This window comes from Lottia gigantea (genome assembly GCF_000327385.1).
Source record: "Lottia gigantea unplaced genomic scaffold LOTGIsca_73, whole genome shotgun sequence".
NCBI classification, from domain to species: Eukaryota; Metazoa; Mollusca; class Gastropoda; family Lottiidae; genus Lottia; species Lottia gigantea.
The window spans coordinates 1,031,344-1,056,574 of NW_008710453.1; the positions used below are offsets into that span (position 1 = coordinate 1,031,344).

At 34.5% G+C, this 25,231-nt stretch overlaps 3 protein-coding genes across 3 annotated transcripts; 1 reads left to right on the forward strand and 2 right to left on the reverse strand.

The window, feature by feature from the left end:
* Positions 1 to 2,831: 2,831 nt before the first annotated feature.
* On the reverse strand, positions 2,832 to 7,862 carry LOTGIDRAFT_236034 (hypothetical protein). Its single transcript, XM_009066137.1, has 3 exons — positions 5,603 to 7,862; positions 4,551 to 4,638; positions 2,832 to 3,756 (listed from the first exon to the last, which is right to left on the reverse strand). Exons 1-3 carry the CDS (start codon positions 5,654 to 5,656, stop codon positions 3,104 to 3,106), a joined length of 795 nt encoding a protein of 264 aa, XP_009064385.1. The 5' UTR covers positions 5,657 to 7,862; the 3' UTR covers positions 2,832 to 3,103.
* Positions 7,863 to 17,630: 9,768 nt separating this feature from the next.
* Positions 17,631 to 20,544, forward strand: LOTGIDRAFT_168263 (hypothetical protein; the record flags this gene model as incomplete). Its single annotated transcript, XM_009066138.1, has 2 exons — positions 17,631 to 17,748; positions 19,886 to 20,544. 2 exons carry the CDS (start codon positions 17,631 to 17,633, stop codon positions 20,542 to 20,544), a joined length of 777 nt encoding a protein of 258 aa, XP_009064386.1.
* Positions 20,545 to 24,415: 3,871 nt separating this feature from the next.
* Positions 24,416 to 24,805, reverse strand: LOTGIDRAFT_57454 (hypothetical protein; the record flags this gene model as incomplete). Its single annotated transcript, XM_009066037.1, has 1 exon — positions 24,416 to 24,805. A coding segment is annotated over one exon (390 nt), but the record flags the coding sequence as incomplete, so codon positions are not given.
* Between the last annotated feature and the right edge of the window lie 426 nt (positions 24,806 to 25,231).

The window sequence follows — 25,231 nt, forward strand, 5'->3', positions numbered from 1 at the left end:
TCAAAGAAATATAAAGATTATTTTGTTGTTTATGCAGTCTCGAATGATCGATTTTTTTCCGCCATCACTTGTGGTAAATTACACAATATTATCTGAAACCTGATAATTAAAGAAGGACCTGAACATTTTTTCAGTTTATCGATGTATAAACATCAAAAATTGTGTACACTGTAAGTGTAAGTGCTTTTTCTGTTTATAGTCTACTGTCTACTGCTTGAAAGCCGACGGAGCGGCCACATTTAAAGTTCAATTATTGAAAGCCACGGTTCAAAATAAGTCCAAAGATCATGATTTTGTTGATATTTGGAGAATGCACATTCGAGGGAACTTGGAAAATACCGTCATCATTCAGTTAAGTGTAGATTTCGGCTCTGGTGACGTTCGAAGGAAAGACATCGACGCTGTGTAGTGGCCACGTCAATCAAAATTAAATGATAAAAGTAGCCCGTTAAGGGGCGGAGCGTATATTTACATTCCGTTTACACAGATATAAACCGAATTCATGTGACCGCTGTTATCCAATCAAATTGCGTGATACCGTGTAAACGGAATCGTGATTTAATTCTTCCAAATTATACAAGACCACAACATACATTGTAAGTAGGCCTATACTGCCTCAATTCAACAATTCCCCCGTGATGCGAATGAATGATATTACAGGTTTGATCCGATTTTGAAACATGGTATTGTTTCATACATCGTCTAGAGCTCGGGTGATTTTTTCAAACACTGTTTATATTCGCGTTTACACTTCCACAAGTTATTCGTTCCGAGTCCGATTCCGAGTCAAGCACGGTTCGACAGAAAAAGTGGCAGTGTACATAGTTTGAGAATGCTTGGTTCGGTGCACGAGTGTAGAGGTCTGTTTGGCCAGATAACGTAGATTATCACAGCATGGATGGGTCGGGTTTTCAATAGTTTTATCAGTAGCAGGACGTTGCACGTTGTGAGGTTACTTATACCTGCTACAGTGAACCCCTCCGAACCACATCCTCTGTAAACCGACATTCCCTCTAAACTGACATATTTGAAAAGTCCCGTTGGAATCACTTTATTATCTAAAGAAGGAAACCTCAAATAAATCAGTACAGCCTCAAAGCGGTAATCCAGCTGCGTACGAATTATATATTTTGTCTTGAAATTTGGGAAAGGGTTTACATTTTGTACGCTTTCGCGTTTTGTCCTTAACTTTGTATATATTGGCAAACAAAGGATGATGTAAATCGATGTGCGTGATCATCTGAAACTAATTTCCAATGTCGATTAGGATAACAATGCCACACTTACTGTTGTAAACGACAGAGGCTGTAGGATCATTCATATAATTCTTGTCATGGTATAAACTGTTACATAAAAATTATATGTTCGTGTTCGTTTATCGCATGCATATGATAAACATATCAACTTGTAATTATTCATATTCATAAATGTATTTAATAAAAATCTCCAACTTTGAGCATAGTTAGTTATATGAACAATGTAATTTCTATTAATAAAAGACTCCAATACTAGCAATAGTTGTTTATTTAATCTTCAATTAATCTTTTTAATTCATTTGCTTTATTTCAATTATTTTACTTAATCAGCCTGTATTTTATTTTAAGAATTATGTACCTCTTATTGTACGTGTTAAAATTTAATGTAATGTATCAATAAACCATTTATCTCTTGTGTGTTCTTAATAATAAGCAATAATGTATATATAGTTTGCCCATCACTTCTTCTCATTATGAGCCTGAGGACGAGGGGGAAACACGTCGAAACGTTGCATAAAACTTTAACCAGTGATTGTTGTTCCATAAAGCTGTGCCTATATATCGTACTCACAATTTCTAAATGCCATTCAAAGACTTTATAAAAATTATAGTTGTAGAAATCTGAAATCAAATATTGTGACAGGACAAAGGGAGATGATGTGTTCTGCTGATACAGGAATACCAATCTTGTCGTTTACACACTTGACAACAATAATTGACAATATTAAATAGAATTTATTGTTTATTTAGGAAAAGTGAGTAAAGCAATATGGACAAAGTTATTCTTTAATCCCTATATAGGATATTGTTTAACATCGCCCATTTTAATCTGTAAAGATATTTAGCTTTAATTGCAAGTTCAAAGATCAGTAGCTTCTTTCACTTAAATATAATATACAGACAGAAACAAATGATTATGGTAATATCGTCACAGCGGTGGCGTTCCTGTGGGGGACACTTTCAAATTTTAATATCATTTTACATAGGGAAAGAATGGCCTGTGCCTCCCTCAACTTTGCTCAGTCCCCTAACCATTTCCTAGAAATGCCACTGCGCCACAGTGCAGTAAAGATAGCTTGCCAGGCAAGGTAACATACGCCCACTGGCAGCTGTCAGAAATGATTAAACCGTCTTTACAGGGTTGCACAATATAGCTAATAGAGTGAAACGTCAGACACGATATTTCGGTGAAAAATTAACCGATCATCATGAAAATCGATAGATCATCATGAAAATCAATAGGGATCATCTTCATAACGACATAGACATACAAAATAAAAATCGAAAGAATCTGTAAAGAATTGTAGCCTGTAGAGTGAGCACGAGTTGCACAATATAGCTAATAGAGTAAAACGTCAAGTCAGACACGATATTTCGGTGAAAAATTATCCGATCATCACGAAAATCAATAGGGATCATCTTCATAATGACATTGACACACAAAATAAAAATCAAAAGAATCTGTAAAAAATTGTAGCCTGTAGAGTGAGCACGAGTTGCACAATATAGCTAATAGAGAAAAACGTCAAGTCAGACACGATATTTCGGTGAAAAATTATCCGATCATCACGAAAATCAATAGGGATCATCTTCATAATGACATTGACACACAAAATAAAAATCAAAAGAATCCATAAAGAACTGTAGCCTGTAGAGTGAGCACGAGCCAAATGTGAACGGACGGACGGACCGACGGACGGACCGACCGACGGGGTGATTACAATATACGTCCATCTTACGTGTGGGCGTATAAAAAAGTTAATTTGTCCTTGTGATGCTTTGAAATATAAAATTTATAACAGTCAGATCTCAGCTAGTATACACTTAATAATATACAGAAAAAGTGATTAGATTCTTATTAGTTGCATGTGTACTTTACTTAGTTTGATCGTTCCGTTGTTAGTGTTGATTACAATCTCGTCATCAATACGTTTAGAATTTAGATTGGAAAACGAGCAATCAACGTCATCAGCAAACCACCATCCGGACTCTTCCCGACCGGTACAGTTGAAGTTATCAGGATAACTGATGTGGTCAAACGTAGAAAATGGTCGTGAATATTGAGTTAAAGAGGGAAACATCCCATCACACCAATCATCTCTTGACAAATATGTTCTTTGAAAAGTGGCCGTGTAATTAGAAGATTCGCCTTCCAAATCAAACTTACCAACAAACCACATGCAACGTGATAACGATTCATTTAAGAGATGAAAATGCAAAATAAAACCCACCGCACTGTTTTGAAGAATCTGGTACATTTTTTCCAAACCCAACCAAAAGTTTCCGTGTACAGTTCCAAATCCATCGCGGTATTCAATCCATTTTTTGTTGAAATCGGTAGCATCGTATATGTCCCGACGTTTGTGGATTATTGTAGCTCCACCCCAGGTGAAAGAGCATACAACTTCAAATGGGTCTCCGGAGTAAGATAGTGGTTTAATAAATGTTATAACATTTTGTCTGCCATTTAAGGTATCATGCATTTCACCTTCAGTACAGTCTAAAATAAATATAGAAATAAATAGGTTTCAGGGTAGCTTCATCTATTATGTAGATGTACAAAACTTGTGGTCTACGGTTCTTCATATTCCCAGACGTATAATAATAACGTTCTTACAATAGGGAATTTTTTTTACAATATCGAAGGCATTTAGAACAGTGCCCAATCTTCCATTCTGTCGCTTATGATCAATACAATAAAAACTTATACTGATTAAAGGGACGTTCCGCTTTTTTTGGAGGTAAAACAATGTTTTTGCTCAAATTTGTGAAAACTATGTACCAAAATCAGGAGAAATGTGTCCTTTGACGAATCTGAAAATTTAAACTAAAAAAATCCAGCCGTTTTTTTGTAACGCTAAAAATATTTTACAAGCATACGGTAAAAATTTTAAAGTTCGTTATGTTTTTTGAAGCTATTGTTCGGATTTAAGTAAAATAAATTTCTAGTTGTAAAGAAATATGCCTCCTACGTATTCTGAATAACTGAATAACTAATAATATCAAGCCATTATAAAGTCAAACACCAAAACTAAGTACAGCTGCCTAATTAGCAATTAGTACTCTCCGTTTTTAATTAACCCTTTTAAATCAAATTCATTTTGATCAAGAAGATACATAGATGAAAATAGCATACTTTAGAAATATTTTCAGGTATTATTTACGATGTTTTCAATAATGAAAACTTTTTACGAAAAAGCGGAATGTCCCTTTAAACTCACCATATTAAATATATACACTCAAAGAGGTAAGATGGTTTTCTTGAGTAACTTGTACACAATTTCGCAGTCTTACCTTGTATGACATGTTGACAACATTGTTCACCATCACCATAATATCCTACAGGACAACGACACGTTTCATCTTCATACCTCATCAATTCCTAAAATTATTGATCTATTTTACTTAAAATTATATTTAGCAGTGATGAAAATGAAATTTAATAGAGGTACATGATTTGTTAAAGAGGGAGATAAGGCTCTGTAAGACTTCGTCTAGGTTTTCACGTTGTGTTGTTTCCGATAAAGTAAAGTACTTGTGATACTTAAACTTGTTTATTCCAATCTAATATAGCTGTATGGCGGTTGGCAATATCAGACGTCTACGAGCAGCTCGGTATCCTCGAACGTACTGACTAAAGTCTTCTCGTCACCGTCTAATATAGCCAAACCCATACAAAGAAATACAATACAAAATAATAATAGAATAAAAGAATATGATAAGAAATATTAATATTGTTTACTGTTCCCACAGACCCCAGAACCATAATTAAATATATTTTAATAGGTATTGTAATGGCTATTTGGATTACCCTATTTTCAGTCCCTTGAAGTAGGCTGGACAGGAGTGGTCATTTGGGGACACAATACATGTTTTTAGGTGAGCTTCAGGTCAGCGGTCATCCACCTGTCACCTGATCAAATAATGTTCGGACATCAAAGCACTTGAACTCGAATACAATACCATGGCCAATTAACAGGTGTAAACAGAGTTATGTGAAGGGTCCGTGGAGAACAAATATGTGTGAACTTTGTTTCACACTACAAAACGAATGATAAGAAAATGGCTATTTTCTTACACACGCCCCTTTTTCAAGTGTGAAACAAGGGTAATAATAATAAAACACATAATAGAAAATACACAATAGAGTTCTTCGAAAGCTAATTGTCCTATATACAAAAGTTGACCAGATCAACTTCTTACACAGTTCTGAACTGTTACTTTAAATGTTACTCAAGTGGTTTTATTCACTAGATTTGCGCTTTGGTCGTTTGGTGTTTGTCTGGTATGAGCATTCTTTGTTACCAGTCCGTCGTTGGAGGCTGATGTCCACCATTTTGGTTTACCATTGTGCATTCGTTGTCGGATCTATGTCCACCATGTCTTGTATATCGTATCATCTTTGTGATCGGATATCCACCATATGTGTGATCGGATATATACTATATATTGGATACCATGCTGTGTCGTTTATCTGGATATATCCACCATGTCATCAGGGTTTAACTGCCTTCAGATAGTTTTACATCTCATGTAGGAATATAATAACGTAGCTGCTGCAAGATTGTGCTGCAATATGACTTATAAACTGGATTAGTGAGAATCAATTGTTGGGTGAGTGTTTTTAATCAATGGATACGATGGATTTAAAGATTGGTCTCCGTTTTCTGAATTGCTCTCTGTTGTTGAGCAAGGTTGAGGAGAGAATGCAATGTATTAGCTCCAGATATATCAGGATATAATCGTTCATCGTCTGGGGCGCTTGGTTGCTTCATCGTTACCATGGGTATTGCTTCTGTACTTTGATCAGTAGGGACCTTATCAGAGCTTTCACCCTTTCTATCAGAGCGTCTCCATGGGGATTTGAATCTTAACATAAGAGGTTTCGTATATAGTCCATTTTTATCCACCGCATGTCTCATTTAGCAAGTAATAGACATTGGCGTCATAAAATAACCTACATTATCTGTTATCCGCGAACAACAGGTATAAATATTATTTAAAAGATCCGGTGCATTATCCCTGCAATAAGGATCTATTGTTTCAAGGGAACAACGATGTCTACATTAACGTTAACCGCGTATAGTAAACATATATATCATTAACAAGATCTATGCATTAACCCTGCATTGTTGATCTAATGATTATGTCAGAGCATTTCAGGATAGTTTCTTCAAGAAATCAAGGAGGGCCCTTCCCATCATCCTAAACTATGTCTATTGCATGCTAATTTAAATCTGCATCTGACATGTGCGATGATGAGCTTTCGTGGTCATCGCCTGTTTCATTCATTTCATCTTCCCTTTCTTCCCTTTCTTTTTGTTTCAATCTTTGGGCAAGCTCAAAGAGAGGTATGTCATCCTCCTCAGAGCTCGAATTGTCTCTAGCACGCCTATATTTGTCAACCAATCGTGCTAATGGTTTATCGACTTCAGATGAATCAGAGTCAGAAACGTCTTCATGTTCGGACTGGTCTGAATCACTTGTGTCAGAGGGTGGTACAACATATTTACTGCTTCGTACCTTTGAGTCGTTAGTAGGAATGTCCCATTGGTCAATGTTTGCTAAGCGTAATTTGTCGGCATGTGTCTTTGTTGTCTGTCCGGTCAAGAATTTTGATAGTCTGTCCTTATGTCTGGGGTCACAGTCTAAGTCTTTAAACAAATCGTCATTGTTATCGTTTTGTCCACTAGTCTTTGTCGACTCTATTGAACAAATCTGTCCATTGTCTATTGTTTGGGCCATTCCTACAATACACCCTCTTTTCAATCTAATAGTCTTATTAGATTCGTTAACAATGGCAACAGGTACTCGTGCATTGACCTCATTGTCATTGTTAACTGGTACAATGGAGTTCACAACCATTAACCCTGGTTGTCCTCCAATAAACCCCTTATCATAACTCTCTATAAGGAGTGTACTAGACGTCGGATTATCACCTTTTATTTTCGCCGTACCTATATTATATGTTTGAGGCTTCACTACCAGTTCTGCCGATAACCTCAGCAATGAACTTACGTGAATGTCCTCCTCGAGGGGAATATAAGTACCCTCGTATCTCAAACTTTTTAAATCGAAATACAGCCTTATTTTTTTTCTGTTAAGAAGTCCCTACCAAGAATTATATTTCTATTCATAGATGACACAACATAAAATTTATGTGACACCTTTTTACCCCCCAATTTAAAATCAAATGTAGCACTGCCGTCCATGTCAATTTGTTTGTTGTTAACTGAAAATAAAGCTATTTTCTCTTTCTTTAGTTTAGGTTTAAATTTTAAATTTTTATACACTCGACTGTGCATCAATGAAACTTCCGCGCCAGTGTCAACCAAGGATCTAAAAGTTTGTTTTTCTAATTTGATGACACATGAGCTTGGATTACCTGCCAAATTTATTTGAAAAGATTGTATATTTTGTTTTAGTGAATTTTTGTCACTCTTCTTGTCGGCTGTAATACAAGAAGAGTTCTTTAGTTTCCCTGTCTATTATTAAAATTTGGTTTTTTACAATTTCTACTTATGTGGCCAAACGCTCCACAGTTCCAACATTTAACGCTTGGTTTACTATTGTCGACAGCATTGACTTGTCGTGCCCTACAATTTTTACTAACGTGGCCTAATTTTTTACAGTTATAACATCTTTTTTTGGCGGAAGTGATCGACTTCCATGGGTTCTGAATTTGACGTGGAGGCATGTGTTGAGGCATTATTTCCCGTTCTTAGTTGAAATCTTTTCCTCAAGTTCTGCTCAGTCATGGCGGATGTAACCGCTTCCTGGAGAGTTGTCGGGTTCTCTCTCATGATTCTTAACTTTAGATAATTTTCTTTCAGTCCATCAACGAAAAACCCTATAAGTTGTCTCTCCACCTCGACAGTTGATGGTCCCGTATATGCTTCTGTAGCCAAAAGGAGAAGTCTTTCACCGAAACACTGAACATTTCTTAGGAGCGCCAATGCATGCAAGGGGTCAATAACCTCGCTAAACCTAATTGATAGCTCTTGTTTCAATTGGAGATAATCCGAATTCGGATTCGATTCTATATACCTTTGGATGAAGTTTGACACTATTCCCTTAGAAGTTTGAAATGCTATCAACTTCATCTTTGAAGTGTCGATTTTAGCAAGTACAGCATATTTTTCTATGGACTTAACCCAATCTCTAAACTTTGTTATTGGTTACTCCCTGCGCAGAAATTGTGTCTGTCAACTTATTCGATAAAGTCTGAAAGAATTCTTCACCCATTTTGACGATAATAGAAAATGGTTACTTACTTAATGGTAAAAGGTCCTTCCTGTTGCTGTTTCCTTTCCGATTTACGTTGATTCCCGTTCAGAATCCTGGTCTTAAGGCACCAATTCGGCAAGTGTAAGACTTCGTCTAGGTTTTCACGTTGTGTTGTTTCCGATAAAGTAAAGTACTTGTGATACTTAAACTTGTTTATTCCAATCTAATATAGCTGTATGGCGGTTGGCAATATCAGACGTCTACGAGCAGCTCGGTATCCTCGAACGTACTGACTAAAGTCTTCTCGTCACCGTCTAATATAGCCAAACCCATACAAAGAAATACAATACAAAATAATAATAGAATAAAAGAATATGATAAGAAATATTAATATTGTTTACTGTTCCCACAGACCCCAGAACCATAATTAAATATATTTTAATAGGTATTGTAATGGCTATTTGGATTACCCTATTTTCAGTCCCTTGAAGTAGGCTGGACAGGAGTGGTCATTTGGGGACACAATACATGTTTTTAGGTGAGCTTCAGGTCAGCGGTCATCCACCTGTCACCTGATCAAATAATGTTCGGACATCAAAGCACTTGAACTCGAATACAATACCATGGCCAATTAACAGGTGTAAACAGAGTTATGTGAAGGGTCCGTGGAGAACAAATATGTGTGAACTTTGTTTCACACTACAAAACGAATGATAAGAAAATGGCTATTTTCTTACAGCTCAGATCAACCTTTCAACCGGCAATTTTTCGACCAGCAAATTGCTGTTCAGATCAAAACCTTACAAAAAAATATCAACGATATAACAATCGCTATAATGATTTTTGCTCAAGATCTATCAGATCTTGTTGTCAACTTGAGCGACCATTATCTGCGACCATTCAGTTAATATAAGTTGCTACTAATTTTCATGACGAATCCGTGGCAATCGACATGAACTCTTCTTAATTTTGGGAATAAGAAAAGTGAAACATAGTTACCAAGCTGAAGCATTTACAACCGGCGTTGGTCTTTTCATTACTTCTTTCAAAACAGGTACTACCACATTGGTACAATGTACATTTAACTGATGGGTTGTTAGGACAAAACTCAAATTTGGTACACAGATCATCAAACGAACACGCTACAGCACATTGGTAATACGAGTTAATATCCGACTGGCTTCTACTGTGATATGATGTAAGTGATTTTGAGGTCTTCTCGAAAAAACTCTTAATGAAGGTAATCTGCCTTAACTGACAGAATACTTTGGTCACCAACACTACCAAAATACCCAAACCAAGCACCTGCAACGTCTTCATTTTATCCACTAAATGACAACAACTTCCAATATAAGCTGACTAATAACAAAACGTTCTATTCAAATGCGCATATATGAGTATTCTTAATCAGTGCGAACGGCGTTTTTAATTACTCAAAAGGACCATTGATTTATATAGAAATCCATCTTATAAAGAAATTAATACCAATTCCAAAGTTATAATTCGCATCAATAAATCTATACCACATCTTTCCAATTCCATTTTGATAAAATACCAGACACGTCTACAATAGCATCATCAAGTTTGAGCTTAGAATTAAACTATTTCATTTCCCAGAGTTAAATTAATGTCTATAAGTACAATCAAGAAGCCGTATCAAGAGATTACATTAACTCAATAAGTGTTCATTTTCTTGCCGATAAAAGTATTGCAAACTGTTCTATTGCGCTGTGCTTGATTTGTGAAGTTCACTTAAACATTAAATGAACACTTCATACAACAGGTTATTTCCCACAAAACTTGATGAAAACTAAAGTGTCATGGATTTCTTCTCAAGGCCCTATTCAATATACCAATCTAGCTATAGCAACTGTAATCTTCAACACGTTCATTAAATATTTGTACACTTCGGTAATCAGCAACAATTTTTAATATCAACATAGCATCCCAATAACACCAAAGATACTTCAACAACTGACAATTATTAATAATAATAATAACAATAATAATGATTTAAAACAACTAATAATAATAATTATTTAAAACACTAACAATAATAATGATTAAAAACAAAACTAACAATTATAATGATTAAAAACAAACAAAAAGGGGGGGGGGGGGTGTGCATGGTGACATATTATGTTGTGATCAAGTACATGACCACAAGATGTACAGGCTACCACAATTTACATAAGATGTAACAACCGATCTTAATTTTTATCTTCTTCCGTTGTGATTCAAAGTCTGCCAATCAGCCCAGTCAGGTGTAGCAGAGTACAGCTTGAATTTTTTTGTTCTCAAGCCAACTATCCGTTGCTGAAAAAAATGAGAGTGAGGACATTTCTACGAAAGCCGGGTCAGGACTTCCAACTTCCGACTTCCAAGTTCTTTTTTTCACTTCCGAAGTTTTTTTTCACTTCGAGAGTTATTGCCCTTTGGTGATTATTTCGTAGATGAAGGGAACATTCTCTTCATTATCACAATACTGGTAATATTGACAGTAAAACGACCCTTTAAGGCAACCAATTTTCACGTAAGTTTGGATGGTGATATTGATCTCCTGTTTTTCATCAAAAGAAACATGAAAGATCAACATCTACCAACTGCCATAACATATCTCTCTACCTCAGCCTCAAGCCAGTGGCAGACTGGTGTAAGAAATGTTTATATTATAGTCCCATAAAAAGACTTACAGCAAAATTACTGTTCAGTGAGCATTTGTTTGTATTTTGTATTTTATTATTATTCATGTTAGATTGATACCAACCCATAATTCAAACTGGAAAATTTCAAAAAAGTCAAATGATACTCAAATCAAAGCAGTGCTAATATTTTAAAGTTGTTCAACACGTAGATTTGCTCTCGAGATTTTCGAGATACTTAGAAAACATTTTGTTAATTTTGTTTCTTTCAAATAAAGTTTTTTTAAACACAAGTATTTTATACACATAATCAAATATATTGCTTTATATTAGGCATTATTTCTACATAAAGCGAGACAGCCTGGTCGGTATTTCTGGGTGAAAGTATGTTTAGAAGTAATAATTTGACCAGTTCCAGCAAGTCACCAGAGCATCCGAATCGATCATGTTGTGCGCATTGGTTGTGGCAGGCTATTACGTCTTCTGGATCAATTTGTACACCATAGTTATGGGTACCATTTACTTCTGGGTTGTAGAACATCAAATCAGGTTTTCCACTGTCAGCTTCAGCATTCCTTTTAGTATTTATTACGTGTAAATTCCACTGGGTGGCAAGCATGTGTATTTCTCTGCTTGCAGTAAATGCATAAATCAAAACCGTAGACATTCTGTGTGTGAGAAATGGTCCTCTTGCATGATTCCAGAATCTCTCATGTCTTTGAAGTAGGCTATCCACCAGTCTGTGCCTTGTTTTCTTAAGGTATATAGACCACCAGGCCTCAATTCGTTGATTTGCTGTACTTTTACTTTGGCGGAAACTGCTGATGCCAGACAAGTCATCGTCAGAATTTCTCCTAAAAATGGTTGCAGGCACCTTCTTAGTGAGTTTTCTGTACCCGAATCACATCTAACAACCCTTGGAACGTAACCTTTTTTTTTTGACACACGCTAGGTAGTAAGACGCTACTACTGCAGGGTCGTTGTTGGTGTAACTAACTTCAAGCCAGAGGACGTTCCTGCTATAACCGTCTATAGCTCCATGTATAGCAAATCGGAAAGGTTTTAACTTATCATACCCATCGATATGCCATGATATAAAGTTAGGACCAGGTGACGAGTATTTTCTTCTAATTAAACGATGAGCTTTCCTCCTTTCAATTCCTGAAGGATCCAACAGGCGAAGAATGTCAAGAATAGTATCTCTCTTAGCAGTTAACCTGTGGATTCGGGTTACTTTTCTCCACATAGCTTTGTACGCAAGAGAACTTCCACTCCCATTCAATTCTTTCTCCACCGTTTTATTCCGAGAATTTTCCCTCGTGGACTGGCCCTGTAAGTTGAATTTACAAATTGTATCTGTAATTTAGTAGAATTGTATCTGTAAATAGAACTCTGTGATTTGGATATAGAAGTCCCAGTTTTAAAATAAACACCCATGTCGTTATGCAATATGGCATGTTCCAAGTTACATTTAAGTTGACATAAATCAGTGCATCAATAATCAAAATCCGTACAAGCAAAATAATTCCGCCAATCAAAAATCTTGTCCAGAGCATGACATAATCGGGTGCAAGAATTATATAGCAGTTGACTTCCCATACGAGAAGTACCATAGGTGTTTCGAAAAGAGTAAGCAAGATCTGTTTCGCACGCAACATCCGCCACTACTATAAAGGTCAAAATCATGCAAGTGCAACGAGATCAGTTCATGCCTGACTAAATAAATCTTTGTCGAATCCTACCCAAATTCGAACTTCTTGTGGATATAAACATACATACTAAATTTTATACAAATAAGATAATAACTGTGGCTTCCATCTTATTCACAACCCACATAATATCCATGTATCAAGGGTTGAATCTCCTTATCTTTTGTCAAAAAATTGAACAGTTAATTGTGTCGACAATATATGTCCCAATTAGAAAGTGGGCTTAATATAAAAAAGGACTTAAAACATTGGATATGATCACAAAAGCGTAGGCTTACTTACCAGCTCGCTGGAGGAAAAAACTTGGAAGTCGGAAGTGGAAAAAAACTCATGCCCATGGCACGCTGCTTTCATTGTTTACGTTCGCAATCAAAGCAGCTGGAGTGATTTGAATTTTGGTTGGCTGAAATTTTGCAAGACAGCAGGGCCAATTTTGAATGGACATTATTTATCTGTTAATACGTAATTTTTGTCACTTGTTTTACCACTATCTCGAGGAAATATGGCGAATGAGGGCGTTGTCCTGACACGACTCCAACAAACGCATTGCAAATATTGTTGATGGATTGGGTGGTTCACGTTGTTTTAACTCATTTAAATTTAAACGAATTTGTGGATTGAATAATGAGCACGGAATGATTCGTGTCTGATATGAGAGAATATTGAATGTCTATGTTAAATATTATATAATGTCAACCCAATTAAAGAGAAACTTAATACATTTCTATATAATTATGTAAGAAAACAATATACGTGTTACCAATTACTTTTCTACGCCTATTTATTATTTATGTGATAGGATCAGGCACGTAGCTACATTGATTTAAAATCATTTTCCCCTAGAAAAATTTCTAACAACCGTCCAATTCCATAACCACAAATAAACACCATACAAAATTGCCCCTCTGGATAAATTACTTGCCCCTCCGAACAATCAAGTCTGGCTACGGGCCGGAATAGGATTTGCAGATTTGATCGAATGTTGAGTTGTGATCGACGAAGTTGGGCCTGGACAGGTTGCTTACTACCTTTGTAATTGACCGAGACTACAGAGGCTATTGAATCTGATTGGTTCTAAATCCACGTCCGTTTTGATGATGGGAAAATATATTAAAATAATTCATTTATTATGACAATGTCTTCGTATTTTAATTCTTTGCTTGAAAAATCAATAAATATAAAATTCGCGGATAGAATTATCAAATATAAACTGACAAAACTGTTAATTTGTTTCGGTTGTAAACTTAGAGGTAGAATATGCTTAATTGTAGTAATCTCCCTTGAAGGAATTCGAAAGCGTCGTAACAGAAATTTCAATGAACACTCCCATAATATATCCTCGTCATAGACAGATATAGTTGTGGCGTCAGAGACTAGACCATAGTTCGACCAAGAAGAACCTGAGCAGAATTCAGTCCAGTTTCAATAGAGCAGATGTACATAGTTTGTATGTTTGATTGAACTTTAATTTTTGAAGACTTGATCAGAATAGGATGTTTGAAAGCAATTTGTTTCTCGTGCTACATGATTGACCTACGGACAAACTAAACCCCATTCGGTTCTAATGGCTGACTGCGAATCGCCTGATAAAAAGCGAGATAATCACATCCGAAGGTTGTTCAAGGTATTAGCGGCTCTATTCCTAAAGAATCCAAAATGATGTCTCATCAAATAGCCATCTGCGAATATCATTAACCACAGTCTTTTGGAAGAATGTCAACTTCTTGAAAACATTTTAAAATCTATCGATTTTAGACACACAGGAAACAAACAATACGAAACATTCGTCTAGATAACTTGACTGTTAAGTAATTTTTAAGGATGGCTTAAACAGTCTATAACGGTAGGTTATAAACTGAGATAAATCCAGAGTTTTCGTTCAAATGATACTAGTGTACAGTAGAAACTGTATTAAAAGACCACTTAAGGGAATAAACCAAAACGGTCTCTTAATGAAGGCGGTCTCCAAGAAGAGTATTGGGTCAGTATACTAAATCATCAAAATCGATTTTAAATTTAGTTTTTTTATCCATTCTGATTAGCCTCCCGCCGAAAATTATAGTTTTTAACGTAGAAATTTCTAGAACAACTTTCACCTGTAAGTAGATAAAATAGCTGAGATATCCATAAATACAAAGGAAGATAAGAAGGAAGCTATTAGTAATTTGAGGTCCAGTGAATATTTATTTCTAATACTGATCGATAGCTAGAATAATAGACTAATTCAGTTGAGTGAAACACTTCAACTTTTTTCAGTATTGCAAAACACTATAGATCCTCCAGGCCTTAAACAATACTTCATACTTGCATTTTTATGAAATTCGAGTAAAAACATCAAACTTATTTGCACCAAAAAGCAAATTTACATTATCTTATACAATATTCCACTCAATGGGGGGTGGCGGTGTCTCGGTCGGCTATATAGTTCAATCCCAGCAAAGTTCTCGAGAGTGTGCTATCATTTTTCAATCAGATTACCCCCAGTCAGTTATGCATGTAGATGTGTTGTCTTAAAAGGGTGTATAGTCGTGCAGATGGGACAAAAGATGGGTCATTCACTACCGGCTATATATCTAAAAGATGCTCCAACCGTTTAAAGGTCGGCTACAGAGATGACTAATTCCACTGCTCTGGCAAAACTGTCCTCTGCATCACGTTTCCCGTCCTCACCCAATGATCTGCACTTACAGACTGATTTTCGAGTTTTTACCAAATGGATATCGTTATCTAAATATTTGCTTTGACAGCTGATCATTATCTTGCGAATCAACAAAACGTAGTTTTCCAGGTAGTGTATTTATCCTTGCAATCTTATCGGCAATTTGTACAAATTACTTTTCCTATCTGAATGATTTCAATAACGACAAACAACTACATTTTACACTGATAACATAAAAGATTTCCTATTTGTTTTAACAATTGTCACTTATAGAATATTACAATGTAGAGTCGCCTTTTTTAAAAAAAATCATGTTTGAGAATGGTTAGGGACTGGACAATCAAAAATTATCTATACACCGTTTTCCTTTTATAAACCTTATCAACATGACGTACAATTTTCGGTTACTCTATTTTTCAGGCATCAACACTCCGAAAATAATGAGGAATTAACAAGGAATATTACTTCTTTGAATGAACATAAAAATGTAATAATTATAAAACAGAATCCCTCTGTAATCCGATAAATCGACAAAAATAAAAACGTAAAAAAATAAAAGTTTGCATAAGTGTTCGTTTGTTTTAATGAACAAATATTTACCGGACAACGTCAAAAACCTATAATATTGGTTTAAATTTCATTGATCAAAATGTAGCAAATCTGAATCGGAGTACATAATAATAATCCTTTTTAGTTTGGTTGGAGGCAACTATAGAAAATTGACATCAAATGATTCTAAGAGGTATAAGAAGAGCTTTGTTATTTTCCTAATTTTTCTTGTAGGAAATCTGTATAATTATATCTATATTTATCGATATTGGCTAAACGCTGAATAAATTACTAATTTTAACATTGGTCGTAGTGATTATGGAACTAATGGATTACTAAATTTAAAGTTACAGCACTGCTGGATAATACATTACTTGGTTTTAAGTGTATGGATAGTTGATCGAAAATGTACTGAGGTTTCCCCTTTGAACACAAGAAAATGACACCCACGTTGCTTGGTATAAGTATTTTGGTAGTTTTCGTGACTAAAGTTAACACTCAGTTGAGGGAGACTCGTTATGTGAAAAGTTTTTTTGAGAAATCTGCGTGGTCAGTTACTTCTGCTCACAGTAAAAGATCATCAAATATTAATTCATATTTTCAATGTGCTGCACAGTGTTCTTCTGATGACCTGTGTACCAGATTTGAGTTTTGTCCGAACAGCTCACCAGAAAAATGTACTTTGTACCAAAGTGGAAGTACCTGCCACGAAGAAAATACTGAAAAGACCAACACTGGTTGTAAATGTTTCAGAATGGTATTTTTGTTTTCATTTCCTTCTTATTGACGAGAGCTTATGCAGTCTAATAAAAATAAGACAAAACTTTTGTTCCACTTTTTATCAGCTTTTATAGACAGCTTTCTATAGACCCTAACTTAAGTAAAAGCTTATAAAAAAAGGAGCGAATTTTTTTTTTTATTAAACTGGAGTTCATGCTGTTTTGGAAACAAATGACACCTTCTTTGGGAAATTGATGTCCACTTTCTAAAATTGAAACTGAAGGGCCGCGTTTGAGCAAAGTGGCCAAATTAACCGAATAGGAGTTAGCAACGCTTACTCCTCTTACACTTGATACCACTTTTCATTAAGAGATACTTGTTCATTTATGATTGATATACTTCTTCATAAAATGAAAACTTCATTAGCTGCTATTAATGTATTGATTTTGGAATTCGGATTTTGTTTTTGGATCGTTAGTAATCGTTTTTTTTTTACATGGATAATGTAATTGATGATGCAATAATTAATATTTTAGGAATTGATGAGGTATGAAGATGAAACTTGTCGTTGTCCTGTAGGATATTATGGTGACGGTGATCAGTGTTGTCAACATGTCATACAAGGTCAGATTTGGAGTAAATGCTTTCAGATGTTAGGTTAAGAGGAGCGAGTTAAGATTAAAGTAGAATTGTCTGCAATCATACGCTTTAAAATGCTTTTGTTTTTAATGAACGCACTCGACTGACTCAAAATAATTGTTCCTCTGACAATTGTTACGAATTCAAACAAGTCTGACTTAAAGAAAAACAAACTGATTTTTTTTTGCTTACACATACGACAGACTAATGACTATTGAAACAATGTAAAATGCTCTACAAGGAACGATTAAGAAAATGTGTACTACAACGTAAGATCAGAATCGGGATAAGTAAAAATGCTCTAAAAGGTAAGATTAAGAATGAAGTTAAGTCAAATGCCTTACAAGGTAAGATTAAGAATGGTGTTAAGCCAAGTGTCTTACACGGTAAGATTAAGAATGGTGTTAAGTCAAGTGTATTTCACGGTAAGATTAAGAATGGTGTTAAGTAAAGTGTTCTACAACGTAAGATCAGAATAAGGATAAGTAAAATGATCTTGAAGGTAAGATTAAGAACGGTTTTAAGTAAAATGATCTGGAATGTAAGATTAAGAATTATGTTAAGTAAATTGTTCTAAAAGGTAAGATTAAGAACGGTTTTAAGTAAAATGATCTGGAAGGTAAGATTAAGAATGGTGTTAAGTAAAATTTTTTCTACAAGGTAAGATTAAGAATTATGTTAAGTAAATTGTTCTAAAAGGTAAGATTAAGAATGGTGTTAAGTAAATTGTCTTAGAAGGTAAGATTAAGAATGATAGTAAGTAAAATTTTCTACATGGCAAGATAAAAGAAGGGTGTTCAGTAAAATTTTCTACATGGTAAGATTAAGAATGGTGTTAAGTAAATTGTCTTAGAAGGTAAGATTAAGAATAGTATTAAGTAAGATTTTCTACATGGTAAGATTAAGAATGATGTTAAGTGAAATGTTCTACAAGGTAAGATAAAAGAAGGGTGTTCAGTAAAATTTTATACAAGGCAATATTAGGAATGATGTTAAGTAAATTGTTCTACAAGGTAAGATCAGATGTTAAGTAAAATTTTCTACAAGGTAAGATTAAGAACGGTGTTAAGTAAACTGCTCTTGAGGGTAAATTTAAGAATGGTGTAAAGTAAAATGCTCTACAAGGTATGATTACGAATTGTGTTAAGTAAAATGTTCTACAAGGTAAGATTACACTAAGTAAGACTGAGAAGTGAAATGTTATACTAAGTAAGAATTGAGAATTTGATAAAGTGAAATGTTACACTAAGTAAGTCTGAGACAAAGTTTGGGTATTTAATACAGTAAAATGCTATAAACTAAGTAAGTTATTCTTAGAATTTAATAAAGTGAAATGTTACACTAAGTAAGAACATAGAATTTAATAAAGTGAAATGTTTTACTAAGTTAGACTGATAATGTATTAAAGTGAAATGCTATACTTTGTAAGTCTGAGAATTTAATAAAGTAATATGTTTCACCAAGTTAGACTGATGATTTATTAAAGTGAAATCGTATACTAAGTAAGTCTGGGAATTTAATAAAGTGAAATGTTATACTAAGTAAGACTGAGAATTAAGTAAGACTGAGAATTGAATACAGTGAAATGTAATACTAAGTAAGACTGAGAATTAACTAAGACTGAGAATTGAATAAAGTGAAATGTTATACTAAGTAAGACTGAGAATTAAGTAAGACTGAGAATTGAATAAAGTGAAATGTTATACTAAGTAAGACTGAGAATTAATTAAGACTGAGAATTTTATAAAGTGAAATGTTATACTAAGTAAGACTGGGTATTTAGTGGGGAAAGGTCATAACCGCTGGCCAACAATAAGGACCAGCTTAAACTAAGTTTCGACAGACTGAAATTCGTTTTTTCTAGACCTGTTCTTAAAAATTACGAAAGAAGTGGAAAGAACATTAAGTCGCAGGACAAGTATTCTTTGTTAAAAACCTTTCTATCGATTAACGACATACATAAATATTATTTTCTTCAGAAAGTTTATTTTGACTTAAATAAGGTAACGATTATTTAACTTTAAGCAGCATACTATTTTTTTATGGCATAGTCTTTGTTTATATAATATATTATATTATTAACAAGTCTTGTTTTCAAAAAAACGTCAGAATTTGAAAGAAAAAATGTTTTGTTTCGTGACAGAAAGTTGACATCGAGTGCAATTGTGTCCCATTATATCAGGATCCTTGATCGATTGCATTATCCCCTTCCCCCCAATAAATCATCACTATTTCGTGATTTTCTTTTAGATTTTCTCTGCAATCTTTTTCAAATGTCATAATTACCCCCTTCCCCCAAGTTGAAAACTCCTGTGTTATATCTTAACGAATACATGCACACAGCATTAGCAAAAGCCTAGATAAGCAGGACCTACAACTTTATTTCCATTAATTTGTAGTTGACTCAAAATGTTGTCACAGCGGACGTGTGACATCGATAAAGTAAGGACAATACTCTGTTAATGCCCGGTTGTGTCTTTTCAGACTGTACTGAAGGTTATGTTATGCTTGATATTTTGAAGGATAGAGGGTTCTTTATTACGTCCATTAAACCGCTGCCTGACCCTGAAGAACCATTTGAGGTTTTATGTTATTTGGAATGGGGTGGATTTACCATAATCCAGCAACGTGAACATCTTTCTCAATCTACAGATTTCAACAAAAACTGGATTGAATACCGCAATGGATTTGGAACTTTACATGGAAACTTTTGGCTAGGGTTGGAAAAAATGTACAAAATTCTCCAAAACAACAATACAAATGGTTTTAATTTGCATATTCATTTCTTTGATACAGTCTATTCACAATGCACATGGCAGGTAGATAAATTTAACCTAGAAGGCGAATCTTCTAATTACACGGCAATTTTTAAAAATGCCTATTTTTTATATTCTGATTGGTGTGATGGGATGTTCACCAGTTTAACTCCAGATTCCAGACCATTTTCTACGTTTGACCACATCAGTTATCCTGATAACTTCAACTGTACTGGTCGAGAAGAGTCCGGGTGGTGGTTTGCTGATGACGTTAACTGCTCGTTTTCCAACATAAATTCTAAACGTATTGATGATGATATAGTAATTGAAACGGCTAATGGTACTGTCAGAGCTCGAAAAGTTATCATGCAAGTCAAAAGAGCGTAAAGAACTAGAATATATAAGACGATGTCAATAAAACGATGGATGAATTATATTTCAATAAATATAGTCGCATCAATGTTTTCTTTTCTTGGTGATAGCGCCATAATTGAGCTAAATCTTGTACCTTTTAGACGATAAATAATGCGATATACGGTATAGTCAACGATAGACATCAGATATCTTACCAATGTACATAAGCATAGAAATGTGAGTGAGAAAACCTATAGGATATTTCATATCTGTCCAAAATGAATAATATATGGTTAGCAACTAAGGTGCATCTTCACTACAAACCACTCCTATTTATAGAAAACTGAATTTCAGTTTATTTTGATTATTGGTCTCCAAAGTTATCGTTCTTTATGTAACTTTCGATGTGATCGTTGTCGCAATGGAGGACACATGTTCATGTAAAATATTACTGAAACTAGATTGAAAATCTATATAAATTTATTAAATGAAATCAATAATGAGATGTTTTCTTTTTATTTTTGATACCGCAAAATTTAACTTGTGGTTTATTTTACTTAGGATTCTTTGGAAAAAGACTTTTGATTATGACTAAACGTGCCACCTTGACACACATATTCTACAAGGATAACAACTTAAATTCAACGAAGAGTCTGTCTACCGGATGTTCGTTTGAGAGGTCAGTTGCAACGAATTTGGGGTACAAACAGGGTGTAGACTGAATAGGGGACGTGACATTCCAAATGCTAAAGCACTGTCGAAGCTCCATTGGCACAAGCATCCTTTGGAGGAGAATTTTGAAAAACAGACTTTAGTTGGCACTTTCTGGCAAATACTTTGGGGAATACACCTATAAAAATCATATTTTGAAATTTCTTGGAAAATAGTACAATTATTGATAAAACAATAATCGTTCATGTTTCAAAGTGTTTTTTCGTAGGAACAAAGAGTAGCCGAATATTAAAAATGTTTTGTTTTGTTCCACACAGCAGTTAGCTGGAATATAATCTATTGTTTTGAAACATTATATATTATTGTGATATTATATAACAACCTTACTATTTATGAAAACAGTTTTTAATAATTAATAAGTAATTTCAATATAAAATAATCTTCAATGGACTTTTCGTTTTTTATTGAAGATGATATCTTTATATTTAACGATTCTAAATACTTACAAATGCTTAAGATAACAAACTTTCTACTTCCTCTTGGGGAAAGGTGCATAAGTAAAATCCATATTTATGTTAGTCGTTGAAAGTTCAAGAATTTATTGATTAAGTGCCATGCACACGCCATGTGGCATATAATTTACAAATTTGTAATATCTGTTCAATTATGTAGGAGGAAGATGTTTGGCGAATTAAACCGTTCATTGGATGAACAGTTTCAAAACTGTGATCTGAAGAATATCTTCTAGCTTGCCAGGTTTGTTCAAATTTGACAAAAAATGTCTGACGTGATTAAAAAGGCAAAACCATAATCATCTTTCGAACAGAATTTAAACACTTTTAGTTTTAAGAATGATTTTTGCGTTGATAAGTAAAATAAACATGATCACGCATTATTACACTGAATATAGAGGACAATTGTTTTCGCCTGTAAGTTTGAATTTATTTTGGCTGCAATTGTGAGAGAACATAGGTTTTCTATTCAAATCATATTTAAATGAAAAATAAGTCAAAAAGTACTGTTTTGAAGCTGCAATACAAATTTCAATATACAGACTGATTTGCGAAGACAGAACCTAGGAAATTACCAGACTGGGCGTCAACCGTACAGCAGTCAAAATACTGCAATTCGTCTCCATTTCTAGCATTTGTATTCCCTCAGCTCGGTACCTGGCATTGTCACATCGAGGGATGGGGTAGGGCGGGTCACGCGTCTGCTTCAAAACAACAAGATTTGTTAAAACAAAATCAGGTCGACACAGATTTATCAATTTCTGTTGTTATTGTAAAATCAAGCTTAGATTTCCATTAGTGCCAACACTGCGTTTTATCTTTTATATAAAACTCAATAGATATTTCAAAATTTAACGAGTTAATTGGTGCATACCTCCATTTAATCCAGGAAAACGCATGGAATCTTGCTTCTGCTGATTAACTGTTTGTGCGTATATTAATTTACTGCTTGGACATATTGATTACTATTAATACTTAATGATATCAACACAAAATGCATATCAATCAATTTTGTATCATTTTTAATCTTTACAGTTACCATCAAGCACATACTACATTTTCATTTATTTATCGAGTAGGGGTTATTGTTTGCTAGACATGGTGACCAACGACCAATTCCAACCTTACATCTAAAGAGAGAACGACGGAAGTTAAACAACAACTGAAGAAATTTGTTCTAGTTGAAAATATTAATTAATTTCCCTGCCACTATATTTCATTTCAAATAATTACTTAGTATGCACTTTGTATGCACTTGTTACAAATTTGGCCAAATTTCACAGAGAAAATGAATTTTTAGAATTCGCGACCAATTTCGGATATACGTCAATTAGACACAGTCCTACAATTTCGACTTTTGCGGACTTTTAGCATGTCATTTCAGTGAAAAAATATTTTAATGTCAATTTGAGTGACCAAATTCCGTGGAGAAAACATTTAGGATTGAATTTTAACGAACTTGTAGTATGCCATTCAAGGACCTTGCTGAAATGCATTGAAGTGAGAATATCTTTATTGTCATTTATTCGACTAGCCTACATCCAATGAAAAAAAAATTGGCGGCCATTTTGGATTTACTTAAATAAGACACACTAAATGCACTTCAATGCAATATCACATCGCTTTAATAAGAATTGATTAAGTTAAAAGTTAAAATAATGCACTCTTTTGTTATCAAATTTACATACTATGTACAAACAAATTTTTCAAATGTAGATAAGTTCAAGTTTCTTGTTTTATTGTGTTTATTTTAATATCATTTTTTTAAATTCATTGATTCACCTATTGTTCAAAATTCTAATTTCTATTTCACTAGGGGAAGGTTTATACATTTTATAATTTGTTTGAAACAATAAATTAAAAATAATAAGTTAAAGAGTGCCCTCAAAGAGTGCCCTCTATACGACAATGATATATATAGGTATTGACAAGCGTGCAATAAGCATAACATTTTCATCTAAAAAGATTTATACCAAGGTCGCGTACTGTTGACGTATATTTCAACCAATCACGGTGCGTAAATGCAGAGTCTATGTCTAAATATCGTCTGTGAATTGAAAACCTAAAGTAGAACGATATGAGCAATGACATTGAGACTGCCGACAATAGCTCATAAAAGTGATTCTGATTGATTGAGTGATATAAATAGCTTGAAACATCATCAGTACGAGTTGGTAAAAATCTCGTAAGATTACAATCTAGACCCACAAAAAAAAAATAATAAATAAATAACAACGAAACGAAATTGAAATCTAATTTTAATTAGATTGACACAGGGTTGATGTTATCTGCGATCACGGCATTTATGAACAATGACACATTTGGATGTCCTTGGCAAAACACAGTAGGCACATTAATGTTAATGTAATACTCAATCGCAAGGGGCATGTACATGTGGCGATCCGGATAAAAGAGAGGTGCATGTTAATGGTGCGTTTTAATGAATTACGAGAGAACCGGGCGTCACATAAGAATTATGATATATATAGATAGCTGAAGTGAAACTCTATTGCATGCTCAATATTTATGTAAAGTTCTATCTTTTATAAATGTCTTAAACCAAGATAATGTATATCCCCCGAGAGACTTTCTCATCACATTAACCGTTTTAGTTTCAATTGTACCATTTTGAGATAATTATATCCACCATCATCTGCTTTCATCTTTATTCCACTGAGATCACGTGGACTGTTCACATTTTCAAAGGAACAACCCGGTTGATTTCCAAACCACCAACCGGAAGCTTGTGCAGCTGGACAACCATTTCCATAAGAATCGTGATCGAATGTTGAAAATGGCTTCCCATTGGTACGGAAATTATTAAAATCAATAGATCCTTCACACCATTTGGAGCAGTGTCCAACAGCTGTAAATGTTCCTGTAAAGTTGGATGCCTCATTTCCAATATTGAAATTCCCTACATTATATTGGCAGTTATCATTATTAGTATCTGTCATGTCAAAGTCCAGTTGAAATCCATTACCGTCGTTATTCAAAATGTGCTTCACCTTATCAAATCCGAGCCAAAAATTGGAATCGGTATGTCCAAAACCTTTCTTATATTCCTCCCAGCTTCGGTTGAAGTTTTCAGGGCGGCCATCTAATCTTCGCGCTTGTATGACTGTCAAACCACTGTATCCGAAATGACATAAGACTTGAAATGGCTCGCCGTCATACGATGTCGGCTTTATGTACGATAATAGGTCACCCTTATCTTTGAGATGAGGAACTGTGTTTTGACCGTCAGTACAATCTGGAAGAATAAATAAAAATATTTGTCGAAAATTATGGTTTGATAAAGTTGATGATCCTTCTCTTCATGTCAACCCAGAGCAAATATTAGGTGAGTCAGTTTCAATCATATGAATCAAGTATCAATTTGAGATGCTCGTTAACCTGGAGATCCGGGTTCGACTGTAGATTAGCTCCAGATGAAAACGTTGGATTTGTCTCTCTTCAGATGGAGGGACTGGCGCTTGTTTGGATGATTAAAAAAAAATCTAGACCTCTTGAAACAATCTTTCACGACAAGTAAA

Coding starts and splice junctions, on each gene's coding strand:
- LOTGIDRAFT_236034 (XM_009066137.1), bottom strand. CDS start 5,656: ATGATACGATATACAAGACATGGTGGACATAGATCCGACAACGAATGC. Junction 4,639..5,602: donor CCGACAACGAATGCACAATG/GTAAACCAAAAT, acceptor CAATAATTTTAG/GAATTGATGAGGTATGAAGA. Junction 3,757..4,550: donor TTGTCAACATGTCATACAAG/GTAAGACTGCGA, acceptor TATTTATTTTAG/ACTGTACTGAAGGTGAAATG.